Source organism: Kryptolebias marmoratus, linkage group LG5 (genome assembly GCF_001649575.2).
Source record: "Kryptolebias marmoratus isolate JLee-2015 linkage group LG5, ASM164957v2, whole genome shotgun sequence".
Taxonomy (NCBI): domain Eukaryota; kingdom Metazoa; phylum Chordata; class Actinopteri; order Cyprinodontiformes; family Rivulidae; genus Kryptolebias; species Kryptolebias marmoratus.
In genome coordinates, this window is record NC_051434.1 from 18852471 (window position 1) to 18868483 (window position 16013).

Genomic DNA, 16013 nt, shown 5'->3' on the forward strand with positions numbered 1-16013 from the left:
CTGCGGAAGCTGCACCGATAAGCCTGTCGGTCTCACACTCCATTCTTCCCTCACTCGTGAACAAGACCCTGAGATACTTAAATTCCTATACTTGTTTTTTGTTCTATAATTAAATAATTTGTATAACCTCAAACTGGACAAGAGGAGACATAATAAAAGGGGGAAAAAGCCAAAAGTTGAGAGCTAAAAGAAGTGTCTGCAAAACAATTCATGATGATAATGGCAAGCAGAAAACTAAAGGAGGGTCCTAAATTTGTGAATTAAACTCAAAAACACCTTGGGGGGAAATAAAAGAGTCTTCAATTGTGATTTTAAACCCTCAATCACTAATTTCATAACAAAGCTTTAAAACTAATACATTTTAAAAAGTCAATATACTGCCGTATCTCCACCGAAGAACCTAAACAAAAGAGCAGCTGCATTTTTATTCAGAGCTCCAAAATATGAGATAAAAGGAAACCGTGAGCTGTGGTCTGTACTGCCAGCGAGGCTCCATTCCTCATCCAGCGCCTGATTTCTGGGAGGGAGAATCGGAGCTTCCTGCTTTACGGAGAAGAAATCAAAACTCAAACAAATCTGGTTTTCATTTTTAATACAAAAAGAAATTCTAAGAAAAAAAAAAACGACGAGCCTCTTTGTCCAACAAGACAAACGTTTACAGAAAAATGGAATTATCAAAACTGCAGAATAAAAAAAAGAGCAGTGAGTCTGGAAGAATCAGGACTCAGAAATGAGCGGTTACTCTGTCGATTTCCAGAAGATCGTCCAGGATCTACAGAGAGAAGGAGAACACGATGAGCAGAGAGCAGCTCAGCTTTGGTTCTGCGGCTCGGTTCTGAACTCACGATATCCTGCGTGGTGCCGATCTTCTTGGCCAGCTCGCTGCGCTCCATGGTACTGAGGTACAAATACTTGTTGAGGAGTTCTCCGTCCAGGATGCTCCTCACGGCGTTTTGGAGACTTCGTCTGTCACAGTGCATCATCCTGGAAGCAGGAGGTAGGAGAAGTCGAGAAAAACGACGCCAGTCTGAGTTTTGGGTTCTCGATTGTGGGGGAAAAAAACAAATCAAAATTGGACGGGTGCAAACCTGAAGGCTTTTGGGTTGAGTCCGGCGTGATGCTGCAGCAACGTGTTGAGGGCATTTTGCAGCATGAGCAGCCGGCGGTACGTTTTCTCCGTCATGGGGAGGAGCAGGCCCACGCCTCCGTCCAGAGTCGCTGTGGGAACACAACAATTTAAGATTTAGGGGTCTGTACCTTCTTCAAGATGTTTTTTTTTGTTTGTTTGTTTGGTTTTTTTTAGGAGCAAACCTAAAAAAAACACTTGGAAAGTCTCATCTGCATTTATCCTTTCCTCCAGTTTCCTGATGTTAAAACTACATTTTACCCTTGTTATGTTCTGAAGCTGCAAAAAGTGCAAGAAATCAAAAACCATTTAACGTTATTAGCCAAAATATATACACTATATTGCTAAAAGTATTCACTCATCCAAATTATTGAATTCAGGTGTTCCGATCCCTTCCATGACCACAGGTGTATAAAATCAGCTACCTAGGCATGCAGACTGCTTCTACAAACATTTGTGAGAGAATAGGTCGCTCTCAGGAGTTCAGTGAATTGCAGCGTGGTACTGTGATAGGATGTTACCTGTGCAATAAATTTTCCACAGTCGGCTGTTAGTGGGATTATAACAAAGTGGAAGTGATCGGGAACAACAGTGGTCGGCTCATAGAGCACAGAGGTCACCATCGTTCTGCAGAGTCAACAGCTGCAGACCTCCAGACTTCATGTGGTCTTCAGATCAGCTCAAGAGTGTAGAGAGCCTCATGGAATGGGTTTCCATAGCAGCAGCTGCATCCAAGTCTTCCATCACCAAGTGCAAAGCGTTGGATGCAGTGGAGTAAAGCTCGCCGCCACTGGACTCTGGAGCAATGGAGACGTGTCCTCTGGAGGACAAGTCAGGGTTTGGCTGCTGCCAGGAGAACGGTTCTTGTTTGGTGGAGGGAGGATCATGGTGTGGGCTTGTTTTTCAGGAGTTGGGCTCAGAAGCTTAGTTCCAGTGAAAGGAACCCTTAATGCTCCAGCAAACCAAGACATTTTGGACAACTTCCTGTTCACAACTTTGTGGGAACAGTTTGGGGACGGCCCCTTCCTGTTCCAACATGACTGAGCACCAGGGAACAAAGCAAGGTCACTCCAGCTAGAACAGTTTAATAGTGGTAAAAAATAAATAGAAATCAACCTCAGGTTGCTTAAAATTAGGCAGAAAACAGTAAAGATTTGTACATTTTGAGTTTTGTGATTATATAAACTAAAAGGGGTTTTGAGAAACTCCCTATTTTCAGGACATCTAGTTCTTTCATTTGGTGTTGAAGCTAACTAACCAGATCGTTTTGGGCGCTAATAAAACTGCAACACGTTGACCTGTGGAGCGAAGTCTTGGCTTCTTACCGAACCACGTGATGTGTTTGTTGTCCCAGGTCAGAGCCTTCTTGCTGCCAGAGTCCAGCGCTCCTCTGCACGGCATCCGCCACAAGGTGTTGATGTGAGCGCCCACGTTGAAGTCCCCTCGCCTCAGCAGGCGCAGCCCTCCGAAGCTCTCTTTAGCTGCGAAGACACACACAACTCAGAAAGGCTGCCTGTGCTTTCATCACCGAGCTCACCCCCGCCGTATCACCTACCTTCAGGTAGATACATGTACACAAACAGGTTCTTGTCTCGATCCGACACTAAAAAGGAAGATATAGCTCAATGAGGAAGCGTCTGATCATTTTATTCAAATTTCAGCTAAAGATCAAGAGGAATGTTACCCAGGAATCCAAGCTGGTTGTTATCCACCATGAACTCGATGCTGTAAACCTCTAAGGGTTTTGCATCCTGTTAAAAAAAGAAAAGATCAGTTTAAACAAAGCAGCTAGTTTTTGGAATATCTTCTACTATTCCTTTACACTCAGAATTGAAATGGTAAATGGCCTGCACTTGTATACCGCTTCATCTAGTCCATTCACTCACTGATGGCAGTAAGCTACATTGTATCCACAGCTGCCCTGGGGCAGACTGACAGAAGTGAGGCTGCCATCACACCGGCGCCACCGAGCCCTCTGACCACCACCAGTAGGCGAGGCAGGTGAAGTGTCTTGCCCACGGACACAACGGCTGAGACAGATGGAGCGGGGGTTCATGCTGCCCCTTGAGACTAACTTCACAAACTAATTTAATCCCCATAAACTGAATCCTGTAGAGCAGCGGCCCCCAACCTTTTTAGCTCCACGGATCGGTTCATTATCAGACAGTATTTTCACGGACCAGCCTTTAAAGGTGCGGTGAATAAATACAATAAAAGTTAAAAACAAAAACAACTGGACTTCTATTCTGTAGCTGAAGACGTTTCGCTTCTCATCTGAGGAGCTTTCTCAATTGAGAAATTTTTTTGAATTTACCATGGCCTGCACGACTGAGTATCTACACCAGCATATTGCCACGCACTTTGGGTGAATAAATACAATGAAATAAAATGATACAACTGGTATGAAAACGGGGGTATTTTTAAAAACGTAAACGTAAATCCAACGTGTCCTTGCAGCTTTGTTAGCTGAGTCCTGGTGTTGCGTTATCAACATGAATAACAGCCTCTCCTCCCCCTGATGTTCTTTGGTCAATATAGCAATGTTTAAACTTTAAAATAAGATGCACCACAAATATAAAGTGCACAAAGAATACAACTCACCATAACGCTGAATCAGTGGGAGCCCTGTGCCTGTTTCTCAGTAACGAGACGGCCCCATCTAGGGCTTCCAGAAACGTTTGTTTTTTACTCATTTTGCTGCTTGTGGGTTTGTTTTTAGCGGTAACGTATCACGTGACCTAGATAAGCATTTTGACACGCATCAAGAGTGAGTCATAGACTGATGTAGTGGAGAGAATCCGGTCAGTTTATAAAATAAATGTCGTTCAGACTCCGAAAAAAAAAAAAAAAAGAAATACTGTAAGTTAATTATTCTTTCTATGCGGCCCGGTACCAAATGACCCACGGACTGGTACCGGTCCACGGCCCGGGGGTTGGGAACCTCTGTTCTAGACGACGCGGTGACTGTGTCTGACCAGCTGAGAACGCAGTCCTGCAGCAGGGTCCCTGCTCACCCTGCTGACGAGTGAGAGCGTCTTGCTCTCCTCCTGGTAGCGCAGCAGACAGATGCTCTTCATCAGGTCGGCTGCCAGGATGAAGTTCTTGATGCTGATCATCTGGTGGATGTAGAGCTGTGTGTCGATGAAGGCCATGCCCGTCAGGTCGTTGTCTTTCAGGACCCACAGGAAGATCTGAGGGAATGTGGAGGAAGTTACGGCTGCTGTTTTTAAACACATTTAAATGCAAGACTTAGAATTCAAGTCCTTTTATAGTAGAGCTTCAGATTAAGATCATCTTATGTGGAGAAATGAGAGTTTAGCTATTATGGGTGATGTCTTGTAATACTGAGATATCTTGTGCTATCTTTTAGCACTCAGAAAATGTGTTGAGGAAGACTCTCAGCTACTGCCACACCAAATTTTAGCTTACTGTAAAACTGAGTTAGAGTCATTTTGTGTTGGCTAATGGTGATTAGCTGAGGCAACCATCTTGGCTCGGGTTGGGTCGGGCTCTTTAACTGTCTTCAAAGTGTTTTGGAGCAAGGCTTTTTATTTGTAAGATGAAGGCCGCCTCAGTTCTTGTTGTGTTTAATGAGTTGGTGTGTGTGTGTGTGTGGGGCTGAGACCTTTTGTCCGATGGCTGAAACCAGGTATCCGTGACAGTGACAAAGAGCCGTCACCGGTCCCTTCTGCTCCTTCTCATACAGCACTTTGAACTTATTCTTGGTGAGGGGCTGGCCTGGCTCTGGGACCACTTCGATCACATCCAGGATCAAAATCTGAACACAAGAAGCCATCGTCTCAACAACAAACAACATGAGAAGAGAAGAGAAGAGAAGAGAAGAGAAGAGAAGAGAAGAGAAGAGAAGAGAAGAGAAGAGAAGAGAAGAGGTTGGTTTTATCCCTGGTGTGATCCACCCACCCTGCCCCTGCAGGTGACCTCCTCCCCCTGCATCACACAGGTCCCTGCTGCGACGTAGCCTTTCAGTCCAGACACCGTCTCCTGACTCCTCAGTGACACCGTCTTCATACAGGTCACGTGTTCCCACTCCTCCAGGTCGATCCTTAAGGAGACAACAGGTAGTCAGGACTCACTCATTCTTACAAACATCTATAGTCATGGGAAAAAGAAAGTCCACCACACTGAAATAGATATACACTGATTGAACGCTAGACAAGCCATCTTGCTAGGTGCTACATGTGTCACTGTGCACTGTACTGAAGCCACACACCTTATGAAGGTTGTACGCTGTGTAATCAGACCAAAAACGCATTAAAATAGTCCTATTTTACTTAAATAAACACGTATCATGTTAAAACAGGAGACAACGAGCCTCCCAACAAGCCTGGTCAAGCATTAGTGGGTGCAAAATGGCCACTAGATCGTCTGTAATAAAATTACCATACTAATGTGTAATATTTAGGACATTATGTTACTAATATTGATGTCATATTTTCAGTTAGCTGGAGTGTGCCTCTGTGCCTGCTTTACAGTAATTATAGCAATCTAGTCTAGAAAGCCCTGGTATAATAATATAGTGTATTAGGGTAGTATTTCCATTAAAAGAAATAAAAATAAATATGCCAAATGGGACACTGTAGTACTCTGCATTGTTTCTGACAGCCTACAAGATTTGAAAAGATACAGAAGTGCATTAAATATGACAAACTCATACATAAGCAGAATTTTATTTATTTAACTAAGCAAGTGCTGAAGCTGAGTTAATTATTAATTCTAAATATTTACTCATGTTTCTGCAAAGTATAAACTTACCAAAGTATTACAATGGTGTGTAACTTATTGTGGCATGAGTATCGTTTTGATTTATGATTGATTTTCTGACACAGACAAGACAGAAAAACTAAAAAGAGCACATTATCAATAGTTTTTTGTTATTTGTATGTTATTATGTTGACCTATGAAACATCATCCTACAATCTTTAAAGTGCATGTTCTAATAATTACAATTAGTGGCAAAACATTGGGCTCCTTTGCTGAGTTTAGTTTTTTTTACTCTGGTATTTCTGGCAGTAAGTAAAGATGACACTTAGCTCCTTGCAAGATGGCGACACAAATTCTTACTTCGTTAGCAAAGACTGCGCCGGGCGGCCATTCTGGTGTATTTCTATTTCAGTGGTCTGCCTGTTTCAGTTCTAGGGTTTTATGTATCAGAGCACATTCAGCAGCAATAACCTGAAGGAGCTGTTTTGTGCTTTAGTGACTTAACAAATAAAATTTACTGAAGGGGACAAAAACGATAAAAAAATACACTTTTTTCTTTTGTGTGTGTGTGTGTGTGTGTGTGTATATGACTAGGTAGACCCCTTTGTTTTATTTACATCAGTACTGATTTGAGAGTACTTTGTACTCCAAGTTGACATAAATAAAGATGTTAAAGCACATAAATGATCAGAAATCTGGATAAATAACTCTGTTTTCAGATGCCCTGTGGCTGAAATGAGAAAAAGCAACCAAGAGAAACTAAACTGTCTTTAAAAGTTAATAAGAGCGAAGACTTTTTAAGTTAAAAAAATAATTCATTAATTCGTTTTTACCGCGTATTGGGAATGGCCTCCCAGCTCACTGGAGAGATGAGCTGGATGGAGAACTTCTCCTGCTGAGGGTTAATGTAGCGCTCATCTGCAGCGAGGACGAGGAGATACATCAACACGTTACACTCAGCTGGACAATAAACAACCAGCTCGATGACACAGAAAACAGGACTTCGAAATAACTAAAGAAAAAATAGTTATCTGAACTAAAACCCCAATTCTGGAAAAGTTGGGATGCTGTAAAAAAATGTAAATAAAAACAGAATGAAGTGATCTGTAAATCTCACAAACCCATATGTTATTAATAATGGAGCATAATAAACATATCAAATGTTTAAACTAAGAAATTGTCCCATTTTGGTTTGAAAAATAAGGTCTTTTTGAATTTGGTGGCAGCAACACATCTCAACAAAGTTGTTCCAGCTCCATGTTTCCCTCTGTGAAGCCTCTCCTCTTCTTTTAACATCTGAGGAGAGCAGCTGATGGAGGTTTTAGAGCGAATGTTGTCCCATTCTTGTCTGATGGAGGATTCTAGCTGTTCAACAGTCTTGAGTCTTTGCTGGATTTATCGTTTCATAATGCGTAAAATGTTTTCTTTTAGTGAAAGGTCTGGACTGCAGGCAGACCAGCTCAGCACCCGGACTCTTCTGCTATGAAGCCATGCTGCTGTATTGGATGCAGTCTGTGGTTTGCCTTGCTTACATATGTAGGCCCTCCTTAAACAAGACGTCTGGGTGGGAGGATATGATGCTTTAAAACCTGCATAAACTTTTTTGCACGAATGATGCTTTTACAGATGTGTAAGCTGCCCATGCCAGAGGCCCTAATGCATCCCCATACCATCAGAGAGGCAGGCTTTTTGAACTGTGCACTAATAACAGGCTGCAAGGTCCTTCATTTCTTCTTCACTAGTACGGAGGACATGGCGTTCGTGGTTTCCAAAAAGAATTTAAAGTTTTGATTTGTCTGACCACAGAACAGTTTCCCACTTTGCCTCAGTCCATTTTAAGTGAGTTTTGGTCCAGAAAACACAGCAGAGGTTTTGGATGGTGTTAACATCTGGCTTCTTTGCCTGATAGAGCTTTAACCATCATCTGTGGATGGAACAGTGAGCTGTGTTTACAGACAATCTGTGGAAGTGTTCCTGAGTTCATGCAGTGATGTCCAGAACAGAATCAGACCTGGTTTTAATGCAGTGGCCCCTGAGGGCCTGAAGATCACAGACATCCAATGTTAATTTGCAGACTGCTGAACCTCTGCCCATCTTTATTTCTGAGGGATTCAGCCTTTCTAAAATGCTCTTTTTATACTCAGTCCTCTTATCAAGTAACTTAATATTAGTTGCAAAATGCTCCTCCAAGTGGTTTTTATTCGCCTTTTGTTGCCCCTGTACCATTTATGAGATGTGTTGCTGCCACAAAACTCAAAATTACCTTTTTTATTTATTTTTTTGGTAAACTGAACAATTTTTTCAGTTTCAATACGTGATATGTTTACTATGTTCCACAGCGAATAAAATGTAGGTTTGTGATGTTTGCAAATCATTACATTCTGTTCTTCTTGACATTTTACACAAAATACCACCTTTGTTTGGAAATGTGGTTGTACATGTTGATGTGGGTGACTGAAATTGTTGGTTAATTAAAAAGTATTTCCAATAGGTGAAAGGAATTTCAAACAATGCCTCAAAGAATTTCAGAAATCGTTAAATTAATAAAAGAAAAAGTGTCCTTATGAAAGCAAAAAATGAAACAAAACCAGATTAATGCCCAACATTCTGGATGAAAAATGTTTATCCACCGTTTTAGAACTAAATGTCCACAAACACCAACTTTCCCTGCATCTGAAAGGATTTTAAAACCAACAAAAAGGTGTGTCTCTCTGACCTTTCTCTATGATTTCGAATTCCTTCTCCTCTCCAGTCATTCTGGGGATTTGAGTGCACAGCTCTTTCACACTCGTGCACACAGCATACACCTGAAAGCCAACAATACAGAAAACCTTCACATCAAAGAGTAATACCCTGTTTTTTTTTTTTCCTTCCCCCTTCTTGCAGTGAGAAAACTTCAAGGCCACAAGCCTTTCATCTGAATCTTTTCACAGAAGCTTCATTTGTTAGGTTTTATTTTGCAGAGTGTTACATAAGAGGAGGCGTGTAAGCCTGTGGAAGGAGTCAGGTTCTGGCGTTTGTATAATTTGCTGCTGAGAGGAGCTTTACCTTGGATTCCACATGGTAGGAGACGTAGTGCACGGTGCACCTCAGTGGAATTTTTCTGACGGGCCACGGGGCGTCGTAGGACAGGTACGTGGGTAGAACGCTGATCCTCAGCTCACCCTGCGGGAGAACACACACAAACACACTGATCAAGACGCTTAAAGCTAGATGAAAAGGGAAATGAAGAAAGCAGCCGCTCGGATCACCAAATATGAACACAAGAATCCAACTTTAGAGAACTGATCTTGGAACATATCTTGAATAGGGCTGCAACGATTCGTCAACATTGTTGACAATAATAATAGTTGATGACTAATTTAATTGTCGTTTTTTTATTACTGCTGATTTTTTTATTTTTAAACGGAGTGAGACGTCTTCCTGTTCGTCCATCTCTGGCGAGCTTCACACGTGCGCAGTAGCATTCAGCGGCTACTGGTGAAACAACACGGCGCCCTAAACGATCCAAGGTTTGGGACAGTTTCACTCTCGGTAAAGGAAAAAAACTTATCTGCAACATTTGCAAAGCGGACCTCACATATCATGGAAGCACTTCTGTGATGCACGAGCATTTAAAGAGGACGCACGTCGGACATCTGGAAGCAGACACAGAGTTATATATAATTATGTGATTCCTAATCCGATTAGTCGACTAATCGTTTCTGTAGTCGATGAGTAATCGACTGTCAAAATAGTCAATAGTTGCAGCCCTAATTTGGAACAGCTTTAGTTCCACAGGATAAGGCAAATTTGGTTTGATTAAAAGATAAAGCTCGTCTTAGTCTGAAACGTAATGAAACCTGGTTGACTTTTAGAAATGCTCTATTAAGGGTGGGTATGTCTAAGCACTGAAGGACCCTTAATAAGAGTCCATTTCCATCATGGTTTTTGATTTTCATCTCCTCTCACAGGTTTAGAAAAGCCAAAATAAAGGAGTGCTGCTCGAGTAGGAATAGTGCATGAAGACTTTTAGTAGCAGCCCATCGTATGGCCACTAAAATAATTGCACAAAAAACTGGGAACTTACCAGAAATACAACAATGAGATTTTTTTTTTTTTTTGCTAAATGAGTGAGACAAGCCAGGCCTTTTTGGCGCTCAACAGCTCAAACTTAACAGAAGAAACATAAACAGGTCATAAAATTTGGACTCTACACCATTAAACAGGCATTCTGATAAATCTTTTGGTTTGTAAACAATTTAAGTTTTAGTTCAGTGGTCAGTGCCGCGGTCCTGGTAATCCTGAGGCTGCAGGTTCGAGCCCAGGTTGTGGCAGCAAGGGCGTGAAAACAACTGCCAAATCTTTTGTGTTAATTTGCTGGCTGTGGCAACTCCTGAAGAAGGGAGCAGCCAAAACAACAACACAATTTTAGGTTTTATCATTTTTGAAGATTTTCAAATGTTCAGTATGTTATGTTGTGCACTCTAATTTATGAGTCATTTAAACTTTCCAAACTTTTTCTTCCCACACTCTTTACACTTCTTATAGAGTTCACACATCAACGTCTTCTTTCACCCGGTGCGTCTCCTCGGATTTGAGGTTTTCTCTAATATCTCCCCAAAATACAGTGTGCACATCCAAACTCTCATTGACTTACACTGTATCTGAGCTTTGACTTTTTCCTTCAAACTAGAAGGGTTTATCAAACTTGCCATACCTCCTACAGAAAACACTGTAGACACAAAAATCGACATGTACGGCAACAACTCACTTCTGCTTCTTACGGTCCAATTTTCTTTGCCAATATGACTTAGTTTTTGTACAGTGGCTGTTTGAGGATTAATTCCTGCTTTGCATTTCTCTGCTAGTCGTATTAGGAGTGCTATCAGAAGCAGGCAGGTGTGTGGTTGCCATGGCGACCCTGACGAGCCACGGGCAGCAGCGTTAACGCTTTTTGGTTCTTTTTATATTTCTTAAACAGTTCATACAACAAAATGTCAGCATTTTGTCATCTTGGATTATTGCAAAAGCTCTTTAGAGGTCATTTCATTATAGTCTGATTTGATTCATTTTAGTCTAACTCAGTGGAATCCAAATTAATCCAGATTAATTTTTACAATATAGTATAACCCAATCCAATTTAATTCAGAAACAATCCACTGCACATAAATGAAGCATTAATTTATTTAGTTTTAAAAGCTGCCCAGCAAAAAGAAACCAAAAGATCAAATATAATCTTCAATTTGATTCCATCGTCATATGAATTCACTATTTCCTTGAGATTAAATTAACTAGATTTACTACAAACAATAAAACGTCCTCTCTGTACCTGCTTGTTGAAGTAGAGGAAGCCTTTAGGACAGTTGATGTTGTGGAACGGAGAGAAAGACTCGATGGGCCCGTCGATGGTCATGGGGTGAAGCCTCAGCGCTCCTCGTGAGGTGACAAGCATCCAGTGAGGAGACGGGCCACAGATAAACACCTGTCACAACAAGGACGCAAGAGTAAGGGCACCGGTGCTCCTGGAGTGAAGCTCCACATGTTACAGAAGCGGCTTTCTTACCCCCGAGTACCCGGAGATGTCCTCGAAGTATCTGAACCTGGAAATCCTGCTTTTCACAGTCACGGCTTCATCAACGCCACCGCCTTCAGCCTTCTTGTCTCTCTTAAGCTTCGATTTCTTTTCCCTGAAGTTAATGTTGTGGTGAACCTGTTTGGAGAAGAGAAGCGTTGTTAGAAATGGATCTCGTCTGAAGCTGTCCGTTTTTGATTCCCACCCCGGCTCGTACTTTCTTGAAGCGGACTTTCAGGTTATTCTGCGGCTGCTGCTGATCGTAGGGGAATGCTTCATAGATCAGGAGCTCATTCTCTACGTGGACCTTAAAAAGAAATAAAAGCAATTGGTTTTCAGGTCATTTAAAGTTTCCAGCTCACACTCCGTTCGAGACTGAGTGATCTTGAAGTGAAAACTCACCAGTAAATACGGCCTGCTGCAGTTGTTGCCCAGAGAAACCAAAGCTACCTCTTTGACTAAAGGGAACTCTCCTTGTCGGGTGACTTCCTCTTTTTTCCCGTCTCCTTGTGTTGCAGATTGGCCAGAAGAACTGTCCACCAGAACTCTTTGTCCTACAGGGAAGTTCTTCACCAGGAAGACCAATCGCCACTCCGGCAGCTGGTAAATCTGTTCATTAAGGACAGTGAAAATAAAATTCTGCTCTTTTCGGTGATTAGCTGCAATTTTATTATATTCAGTTCTGTTTTATTGCCTTTTTTTATTAACACATGCAAAGTACAGAAATCCACGTCACTGTTGGACCAATGAGCAACTAAAAATTATTTAAAAGATTAGTTTGATGAATAGCAGGAAATTCTAAGTCAGTTGTATAAAGATAAATACTGAGCTCAGGTCTTAAATTCATTTATACAACTCATCAGAAATAGTTCCTACGGACCAGAATGAAGACGTGAGGGCTTTATGTTACCTTTTAACAGACTGAAATGCAACAATGGTAAAAAAAAATAAAGAAATCTCACAGCTAATATTGTTAAATGAATGTTAACAGTTAACCTGACACCTGATAAGTTAGGGTAATAAATCCATGTGGGCAACACTCCACATGCAGCACACAGGGAAAAAATAAAGTGCATCTTCTGTACCACGACCTGAAGTTACTGAAAACACAAGTGGACAAAAACACACAACAGATCCCACAGTGTCATTATTTATTCAACAAAGATGGAAAAACTTGTGTGTGAAAAACTGAGTCCGCCCCCTGATCCAGCAGCTTGTAGAACCTCCTTCAGCAGCAGTAAGTCTCAGTAGTGGTTACCTGTAGGCTGTGGAGGAATTTTGGCCCATTCTTCTTAACAATGTTGCTTCAGTTCATTGAGGTTTGCAGATATTTGTTTCTGCTCAGCTCTCTGAAGGTTGAGGTTCTGGACTTTGACTGGATCGTTCCAACACCTCGATTCTTTTCTTTTTGAGCCGTTCTGTTGTAGAACAGCTGCTGTGTTTGGGATCATTGTTCAGTTTAGTCCAATCCTCAGCTGTAGGACAGATGTCCTCACGTTTGACTCCAGAGTCCTTTGGTCCACAGAGGAGTTCATGGTCGACTCAGTGACGGCAAGGAGCCCAAACCATCAGCCCTCCACCTCCGTGCTGACAGCTGGGATGAGGTGTTTGTGCTGATCTGCTGGGTTTGGTTTTCACTAGACATGGTGCTGTGCATTCTGGGTAAACCTCCCTTCTTTGGTGAAGGGAAACTTTACAGACCTCAGTCATGCTGCCATGTTCTTTTTATAGAGAAGAAACTTTCTCCTGGCAAATCTTCCAAATAAACCACTTTTTCTAATCATCCTTTCATCAACTTTAACTTCTAATGATCAACTCCATATTGTTTGGAAATAACCATTAACCTTTCTCAAATTGTCGCACAGCAACAGTTGCTTCTCTGAGGTCTCTGCTGATGTCTTTCCTCCTTAGCATTGTGGTTTGATTTAAAGATTGCTGTAAATAATCAGCACCATCCAAACTGAAGGAGTTGGAGCATCTTTGTCATGAAGAATGGGCAAAGATTTCACGGAGCTCAGGGAGACGTGCTGCTGTAACTGCTGCAAAAACTGGCTCTACAAAGTGCTGACCTTGGGAAGGTGAATAGGTATGTATGCTCAGGTTTTCTTGTTTTTTTTTAGCCTTTTTTGTTTGTTTCACAAACAAATACTTCACATCTTTAAAGTAGTGGTTATGTTGTGTAAATTAAAAAAGACAAATTTCCCCAAAACCTCCTTTTAAATCCCAGGTTTTAAGGCAGAGTGAATGCCTTTGCAACCCACTGCAAAAGCTGTGCACGCCAGATAAAAAACTTATTTTCTTTACTAAATTAATCTCCGGGTGGTTTTTTTTTTGGCTCCAGCCAACAAAATGTATACAAACTTACCTCCATCACTCCATTGTCCCTGATAATCACACACCAGTGGGAGGGTTCTGCTTTGCTCTGGCCTCCCTCACTCGTGGGCGGAGCTGGAGCCGCAGAGCCGCGGCCAGTTTCCTCTTTTGCAGACGTAGCGCTGGCATTGGATTCTCCGTACAGCATTTCCTCCTCGTCATCAACCGTGTTGCTGCCCAAACAGAATTTATAACACTTGCCGTTTGATGGACTTGCGCCTTTATTTTGCCCGTGTTTGGAAACTGACCGAACGTATCGGTTAGGAGGCGAATTCCTACCTGATGTCCTGGTAAACCGTCTCTGCCTCTGATTGACTCCTGCTGATGGCGTCATCTTTGCTGGAGCAGCTCACTTTGTTTTCCGTCGTGAACATTCCACTGACGTCTCGGTATGCGCACAGCGCGATCACACGTGATTGCTGTTAAATAAAGAGGCACCGAACAGTTTATTGTAACAAAGTGTTCTGAATATTTTGCTTAAATAAGCTTTGGTTTAGCCAGCAGGGGGCATGTTTGGGGAGCAAAAACCATATGAGAGAGACTTGAAAATGTGTTTTACTTACTGTTGAAATCTGGGGTTTTTGCAGAGACAGTCGGTGTGTTTTGCCCATGTACGTGTCACTCTTCAGCACGAACATAGTCACCACTCCTTCAGCAGTCATGATAATCACATAAGGGTCAGCCACGGAGCAATGCACAATGGGAGAGCCCAGATCCATTGGGATGAAGTGAAGCTGTTTCACTGGAAGCACAGTTTGTTCAAAAGATGAAACAACTGCTGAGGTTTGCAGCAAACAACCAAGTTTATTCCGACATCTATAAGTGTAAACATTCAGCATCTGAACGCTATTTTCCTTCATCTTTCTCTTTTCGCTGCGATCAAACGTCGACGGGAAAATAATCAGAAAGCCACATCTTATTTTACCTCCTTCTAAAAGCCGAAGCCCCATGGGTGAGACCTGGATGATGTACTGGTTATCACCGATGTTTCCTGCAAACACAGTGGGCCCCTGAGTGGCAAACCCACTGGTGTCCAGCTCCATGATCTCCTGCCCCGTTTGAAGGATCTACAGCAAAACATTGCAACGATGTGAGTTGTTTCACCATGCATTTAAAGGAATAGTTTGGCCTCTGTGTAAAAGTTATAAATAACTACTGATCATAAATAATATCTTCCCAGTTTTAGACAGCTTCATGAACAGCCTCAGTCTGGATAAATAGAGTAAGTCTGACAGGATTGATGAGATAAAGTCTAAACACAGCTAAGACCAAAGTAAATTCCTGGCTTTGATGAGGGAGAAGTTGTTAAACAGCATTTCCCCTACGCCACACAGTAAAAGTAAATCTTTTTATTTTAAATACACAAGTAGCAACACATATCTGTAAACCAAAACCTCAAATATTTTGCATTTTGATGCCTCTATAAGCCTAAAAAAGTAAGATGACTTATTTTCTTAAGTAGTTAGCATTCGACGAAGAGTTACTTTAAGCTGCGTTTCATTGTTAGATTATTGTAGTTTTGTTAGATTATTCTTCGAGCTCCACAATATTAGACAACTTGTGACATGAACTATTATTATTAAAATGTTGCAGGGACAATAGCAGTTGCGATAAACCCGCGTTTTCCTCGCAGATATTGCGATGACAACAAAATTCGCCATGTTTCGTGCAGCCCTGATTATTGTCGAGTTCATTTCTGTGTCTTAGGATAAGAGCAGAAGAAAAACAGATGGAATAAAAATAAGTTAGTTATTAAGACTCCCGCCACCCCAAAACTGTCAACCTTTAAGAAAAAGAAAAAGAATCAATTTAAAAATTAGAAAAGATCCGACAAACTTTTATCTTTCCATGTTGTTTATGAAATATTTAGTTTTCTATTTTATCAGTTGAACAAAATGTTAAATTACTATGAGTATTTGATTTATTTTTCCATTATGCTATTGTCAAAATATATATATTTATGTGCATAGATTTATAAAACATCATTTGCATGAAATGCTATGATTTTTTTAAGGGTGGCAGCAATTCGCTTTGATCTTAGCTGGACTAGCTGTTAGCTCATCAGTCCTGCCAGACTTATTTCTCTAATCAAGGCCGTTCAAAGAGCTACAGGTGCTGGTCATAAAATTAGAATATCATGAAAAAGTAGATTGATTTCAGTAATTCCATTTAAAAAGTGAAACTTGTATATTATATTCATACATTACATACAAACTCATATATTTCAAATGTTCATTT

General features: G+C 41.3%; 1 protein-coding gene across 2 annotated transcripts in view; it reads right to left on the reverse strand.

Moving 5' to 3' along the window:
• Positions 1-588: 588 nt before the first annotated feature.
• cpsf1 (cleavage and polyadenylation specific factor 1) overlaps positions 589-16013 on the reverse strand; it is a 22753-nt gene continuing 7328 nt past the window's right edge. The window contains exons 19-38 of one of the 2 annotated variants that reach the window (XM_017421059.3): positions 14701-14842; positions 14339-14517; positions 14055-14194; positions 13768-13948; positions 11805-12011; positions 11620-11709; positions 11394-11540; positions 11160-11312; positions 8897-9013; positions 8565-8655; positions 6682-6766; positions 5048-5189; positions 4752-4904; positions 4141-4317; positions 2811-2877; positions 2682-2729; positions 2452-2607; positions 1089-1218; positions 846-984; positions 589-772 (exon numbers count right to left, since the gene is read on the reverse strand). In XM_017421059.3, the coding sequence (XP_017276548.1) occupies positions 725-772; positions 846-984; positions 1089-1218; positions 2452-2607; positions 2682-2729; positions 2811-2877; positions 4141-4317; positions 4752-4904; positions 5048-5189; positions 6682-6766; positions 8565-8655; positions 8897-9013; positions 11160-11312; positions 11394-11540; positions 11620-11709; positions 11805-12011; positions 13768-13948; positions 14055-14194; positions 14339-14517; positions 14701-14842 (2592 nt within the window). In that variant the 3' untranslated portion in view covers positions 589-724. The remainder of the gene's footprint in view (positions 773-845; positions 985-1088; positions 1219-2451; positions 2608-2681; positions 2730-2810; positions 2878-4140; positions 4318-4751; positions 4905-5047; positions 5190-6681; positions 6767-8564; positions 8656-8896; positions 9014-11159; positions 11313-11393; positions 11541-11619; positions 11710-11804; positions 12012-13767; positions 13949-14054; positions 14195-14338; positions 14518-14700; positions 14843-16013) is intronic. The other variant, XM_017421060.3, reaches the window with a different exon arrangement.